We start from the raw sequence: 6,576 nt of genomic DNA, 5'->3' as shown, positions 1-6,576 counted from the left end.
TTACAGTTCTAGAGAGTTCCTTTGGGTTCCCTGTGGGCCTTTCTGCCCAGCAGAAGGCCCGATGGGACAAATCATTTCTGTGGTGTCTTTCCTCCATCAGTTCCTTATCCGAATTCGACTGGATACAGATGAGGGAATTGAGAACTGGTCCGTCCAATGAGGAGAGAGGTGGAAGGAATGGACGGGCGTGGTCTCTGTGATAGGCCCCGCCCAGTGTGCTATTTTCCCAGCAGTTGCTTCCGCTGTTGCTCCAGCAACGCCTCCAGGTGATCAGCTCTCTTCAGCGCCGCCTAGAGGCAGGGAGGGAGAATGGGAGAGAGGGGGAAAGAGAGAGAGCAAGTGAGAGACGGAGAGACGAAGAGGGAGAGATAGAGGGAGTGTAAGCGTGTGGATGGGAATAGGGTCAAAGACAGAGAGGCATAGGGGTTGAATGGATTTTAACAATGCAACTGCACATCAGTACAGAAGAAATGAGAAACTTTTTTCTTTTGTTTAAGATGCCCTCTCACCTCATGCTGTTTGCGTAGGTTGTTGACCGTATCCTCCTTCTTCAGGATAGCTGACTTCACTCTGAGAGTTTGCAAAACAAAACATGTTTAAGTTCACTCCCACAGAATCCTCAAAGATGTGTGCATGTGTGCATGTGTGTGTGTTTGTGTCTGTGTGTGCATGTGCGCGTGCATGTCCATTTGTGTTAGGTGTGTCCGGTCAGTGCCTGTCCAAGGCTGTGTGGCCTTTTCTCTTGGCTGATATCTCCCTTGTATGTCGCTTTGGACAAAAGCGTCTGCTAAATTACTAAATGTAAATGTCAATGTAATGATATTCTGTGTTGCCAATGTATCGACCCATTAAAGTCTCCTTTCACACATTTACCCTCTAGTTCTATCTTGATCTGGGATGTATGATGTGGCACTTTGCAAATCACCCCCTCTAAGCAGTCTCCGTGGAAACTCAGTGACAACATACACCAAGCATCCTGTTAATGTTTCTTTGCAGACTGGAGTGACTGCAGATGCAAATGAACACATGTTAACTACGCTTGACTTGTCATGCCTGCACTTGATTTCAGCCTGGTCATCCAGGATACAGCCCAGTTTAATGATTATCACCATTAGCTGTCATGGTCATGGGCGTCTCACCTCATATGCAACATTGGGGTGTGTTTCCTGGAAGTGTTGTTGAGAAACTACCATAGCAGTTAAGAAAGAGAGTGCTCAAAATGATGTTCTCTTTAACATTAACAGATGGTGGTTGCTAAAGTACTCTCCCAATAGTCGAGCTCCTAGTCAGTGGTTCTCTCACCGTTGGTGCACCTCGGCCAGCTCCTCCTCCTTCTCCCTGGAGACGCGCTCCACCTCCAGACGCAGGCGTGCGCGCACCTCTGCCACCTCCACCTTCATCCGCCGGTTGTCCTCTTCCGTCTGCACCAGCCGCTCGGCAAACTCCAGCCGGATCACCTCTGCCAGTCTGCGCCGCTCCTCCGACAGCTTGTCCCGAGACTGGAGGGTGAAGGTTGGGGGGGGACAGTGGTTAGGAGTGACACTGGTTAGGAGAGACTGTGCTGTATTTAGGTGTGTTTGTCTCTCTCGCTCTGTCATACAAGTGTATGTGTTCGTGTGGTATAGTTTGTTGTGAAGTTGTGTTAAGGGTTAGTCACGGTAGTGATGGTGGGAGAGATAGGACATAGGCTAGCAGACTGATGTGTGTGTGTGTGTGTGTGTGTGTCACGTGTGTGTGTGTCGTGTGTGTGTGTGTGTGTGTGTGTGTGTGTGTGTGTGCGTGCGTGCGTGCGTGCGTGCGTGCGTGCGTGCGTGCGTGCGTGCGTGCGTGCGTGCGTGCGTGCGTGCGTGCGTGCGTGCGTGCGTGCGTGCGTGCGTGCGTGCGTGCGTGCCTGTGTGTGTGTCAGTCATTGCCTTGATCTTTGGTAGCATAGGTCATGTGCATAGAATGTATGTGCGAGGTCTGCAAATCTGTGGACTCTCAAAGAAAAGGGCCAAACACTTCACAAAGTACTGCTCTACATCAGCAGTAATTGGTACCCTCTTCATCTGGAAGCGCAGGTGTCACCTTTACCCGTAATGCACAATATGGACTGAAACTTTGACTGCAATGTAATACTTCCTCTAAGCCAAATTTGGATTTTGCCATGATATGTACTTATTTTTTTTTTACAAAACAAATGAATGACTGCAGCCATTGGCAACGGATTTTGTGCTTCTAATTCACATCTTTCGTTTGGCAAGGAACCGTATGATAATGTATAGTCTGCCGCTCCCCTCCACGTTACTCTTTATCTTTGTGGAAAAAAATTGTCTTGGTAGTGTGAGCGTAAGAGGGGTGGGCTGGGGCACAAGGACAGCTATTATTCAAATAAATGATTGAAATACAGGAAGACAAAAGGATATGTTCATGTTTGTCTTTGTGGTTAGAGAAAGGACAAGAACACTCATGGCTGTAGGGCTGTATATCTATTGGTACCTGCATATGCCTCTGTGTGTGTGTGTGTGTGTGTGTGTGCGTGTGTGTGTATGTCTGTGTGTGTGTGTGTGTGTGTGTGTGAGTGTGTGTGTGTGTGTGTGTGTGCGTGTGTGTCTGTGTGTGTTCTTGTGTGTGTGTGTGTGTCTGTGTGTGTCCTTGTGTGTGTGTGTGTGTGTGTGTGTGTGTGTGTGAGAGCCTAAGGCCCCATTGTGTTAAATGTCCCTCCCAGCTGGCTTCAGGTCAGTTTAACTCACTGTTTGCCCTGTCTATCTGTCCCTGCAGATGACACAATGGCCTTGTAAATAAAACAGAAGTGGCCAAATATTGTCTGCTGAACTTGGTTACCTCGGTGTGTAAGCTGCTTTTGAGCGACAAAACCATAGTTACCAGAGCTATGTATATTTTTACATGTATGCATACACTTCCATCCATAAATTACATATAAAACGTGCACTGATTAGATTTTTTGCACAAGGTGTGTGTGTGTGTGTGTGTGTGTGTGTGTGTGTGTGTGTGTGTGTGTTAGGGATGTGCATCTCCATACTGAGGACGATGCGATACACATCTCGATGCACTTCCAACGATCCGATACATTAAAGATACATAAAAGCAGCTTCTAATGCGATACGATACGATTCACCCCTATTGTGATGCAGTGCGATTCGACAAGATGCGATTCAACAAGATGCGATGCAAAATAATGCAATTTCACATGATTCATAATGATTCATTTATTTGTCATACAACAAATCATTAACAAGGTCTCTGACAAAATATAACATGTGTAAGTGTTCTCTAAATGTCATTTTTTAAAAACTATACCTGGCAGTCACAACACAGTTTGCTTCATCCTAAACATGTGGATCAACTGCCTCACACACTTAATTAACTTATTTGTCCTATTTTAAGGTTTTTCTTTAGGTTTTGAGTTGATCCACATGATAAAAAAAAAATCATTATAATGGAGACTAGCTGCTAGATTTCCTTTTCCAATTTAAGGAAGACCCTGGTAAATTCAAGTAAAAAATAGAGAGTTTAGCTACGGTATATGGAGTACATTCTTACCTCTTCCTCCATCATAACCTCTGCTATTATCTTAATAAATATCATGTCATGGTCTTCCAAGAAAGCCAGGTCTATGAAACGTGCATCAAGTGCCAGTGTTGTGTCTGAACGCGTTCATTGAATGAAAGTTCATGAACTCGTTCATAATTTTGGTGAACGTGAACTGAACGTACTGTGAAACTGCCCGATGAACGATACTGTGGACGTGTTCTTTTTATGGTGTCTGTGAACGGCACGTTCAATATTTTTAATTTCGATCAATAAGGTGCTAGATTTCAAGAGACTTCCAGGGCGAAAAACACCGTTAACAGTCCCTTATCCCACTGTCTTTTCCTGTGAGAGCGCCCAAGTTGCATAGAGGCCGAGAGCGGTATTGCAGACAGATAGAGCTTTTAGAAAAAGTATAGACTTCACGAGAAGCGGCCATTGACAGCGGTGAGAGTGCGCTTAAGAAACAGTTAAAGAGGTGGAATCTATCTCAATATAAAATTATTGGTCTTGTATTGAAATTATACCGATACAAAAGTGTTAGAAACGATGCATCATCCCACATTGTATCCGGTGCACACTTTTTTGATACGGGCCATCGCATCGTGAGCTTTTATGCCGGTGCATCGATGCGAACCGGTGAATCTTCCCATCCCTAGTGTGTGTGTGTGTGTTCTTCTTTCATCGCAGTGTGTTTGCGTGTATGTGTGTGTATATGTGAGAGTGAGTGTGTGTGTGTGTGTGTGTGTGTGTGTGTGTGTGTACCTCGGTGACGTCCTGCACCTCCTGCTCTCTCTGTCTAACTATGGTCTGTAGGCGGAGCAGTTCTCCCTCCGTGTCGTTCTGTCTCCTCCTGAGCTCCTGCTGCTTCTCCTGGGCCACACGCTCCGAGTGCTCCAGCTCCCTCAGCTCTGCCTCGTACTTCTCACGCACACGCTTCACCCTGGGACACACACACACACGTTCACATGCGCGCACACACACACACACACACACACACACACACACACACACACACACACACACACACACACACACACACACACACACACACACACACGGATACGGACAGACACACACACACACACACACACGCATTTGTTAGATCATGTTCTAATACACAGTGCTTGTATCTACACAGAGGTACTTAAGTTCAATGCAAAACACACATGCCAGTACTAACACAAGTCTACAAAGTGGTTATTAATCTCTATCTGGAAACGTGCACATGCATGCACGCACATACACACACAAACAGACACACACAAACAGAGACACACACACACACACACACACTCACTCACTCACTCACTCACTCACTCACTCACTCACTCACTCACTCACTCACTCACTCACTCACTCACTCACTCACTCACACTCACAGTGTCTACCTAGAGTGCACAGAGTGATGATTACAGTCAGAGCAAAGCTACCCACAATTTGTTTCTCTTTAGATCTATACATGATAGAATACTGCTGGACAGGTTGGAAAATTGGATAGGACTTTCCGGAGCAGTCCTTAATTGGTTCAGGTCTTTTTTAGAAGGCCAGAGTAACTTAGTCACCTGTGGCAGTTCTGAATCTGATAGGAGTGGCTATGACATGCGGAATCCCCCAGGGATCAGTTCTCGGGCCTCTTCTGTTCAATCTCTATATGCTGCCAAATTCTACAGGACAACACTGATTACCATAGTTATGCCGATGATACACAGATATCACCACATGACTACAGCCCAACAGACTCACTGTGTCTATGTTGAGAGCAAATAGAGCCAAACCTTTCTTCAATAATAAGAGGACAAAACAAAGAGTATTGTGTTTGTCAGCAAAATAAAGAAAATTAGCATAAATAGACACCTCTACTCTTGGGCTCTAAAAAACACACACCAAGTTCTAATAGACTCAGATCGCACTTTTACCAGCCATATCAAAGCATCTATCATTTTTTTAAATATAGCCAGAATCATGGGTTTGGTGGCCCAAAAAGACCAAGAGAAGCTAATTATTTTCCAGTAGGGTTGACTACTGTAATGGTCTCTTAACCAGTCTTCCCCAACAGACCATTAAACAGCTGAAGCCCATTCAAAATGCTGCTGTCAAAGTTATATCCAGGACCAAGAGAACCGAGCACATTACTCCAGTTCTAAAATCTTTACACTAGCCTCCACTTAGTTAAGAATAGATTTGGTACTAAGACTAGGTACTACACTGAATGGTTTAGGCACAGAATACATCTCTGATATGTTTAAAGAATACAAACTGAGTCAGGCTTTTAGATCCATGCACTCAGGACAGCTAATAGAGCCCAGAGTCAAAACTAAACATGGTGAAGCCGTTATGTTGCATGTAACTGGAACAAACTGCTAGAAGTTTGTAGATGTGTCCCAAATGCAGCAATTCTTAAAGCCAGGTTAAAAACGTTTCTCTTTCCATGTGCCTATTGAGCTTTAGTGTCCTGCACTCTATTCGTACGTATTTCCCCCACATTAAAATATTTATTCCACAATAACAAACTTAACCCATTATCTTCTCATTTTGGGAAAGGGTGAGGTTAATCCACTCAAAGGCAAGAGGCCACTCTCTACACATACACACACACACACACACACACACACACACACACACACACACACACACACACACACACACACACACACACACACACACACACACACACCTGTTGTCAGCAGCTCTCTCACACTCGTCGCGGGAGCCACTGGTCTCCTCCTCGAGCCTCTGAATGGCCAGTTCGATCTCTTTGTCCCGCCCCCGCCGCACTTCCTCCTTCAGCTCGCGCTCTCGGCTCAGCAGCCAAGCTTCCTGATGGGGGAAAGAGGAGAAGGAAGGACAGGAGAGAGAGAGGGGGGGATTAGACGAGATAAAAGAGAACAAGTGAGAGTGAATTAGTGAGGATTTAGTTATTATCGCTGTTAATATTCTGCTTCACTTATTGTTTTTTCTCCCCTTCTCACATATTTTGTATGTAGCACCCCTCTGTTCAAATGCTTTTCTCAATACTGGACACTATTATGGATGTGGCAGTAT

General features: G+C 45.2%; 1 protein-coding gene across 1 annotated transcript in view; it reads right to left on the bottom strand.

Moving 5' to 3' along the window:
• Positions 1-205: 205 nt before the first annotated feature.
• cep131 (centrosomal protein 131) overlaps positions 206-6,576 on the bottom strand; it is a gene marked incomplete at its 5' end in the record, with an annotated part of 23,489 nt that continues 17,118 nt past the window's right edge. Inside the window, 5 exons of the mRNA XM_080834056.1 lie at positions 206-290; positions 510-570; positions 1,303-1,499; positions 4,297-4,474; positions 6,209-6,351. Of these exons, the coding sequence (XP_080690182.1) occupies positions 219-290; positions 510-570; positions 1,303-1,499; positions 4,297-4,474; positions 6,209-6,351 (651 nt within the window). The 3' untranslated portion in view covers positions 206-218. The remainder of the gene's footprint in view (positions 291-509; positions 571-1,302; positions 1,500-4,296; positions 4,475-6,208; positions 6,352-6,576) is intronic.

Source organism: Sprattus sprattus (genome assembly GCF_963457725.1).
Source record: "Sprattus sprattus genome assembly, chromosome: 3".
NCBI lineage: Eukaryota > Metazoa > Chordata > Actinopteri > Clupeiformes > Clupeidae > Sprattus > Sprattus sprattus.
Note: the sequence above shows the minus strand (reverse complement) of the source record. Positions and strands in the feature narration are given on the sequence as shown.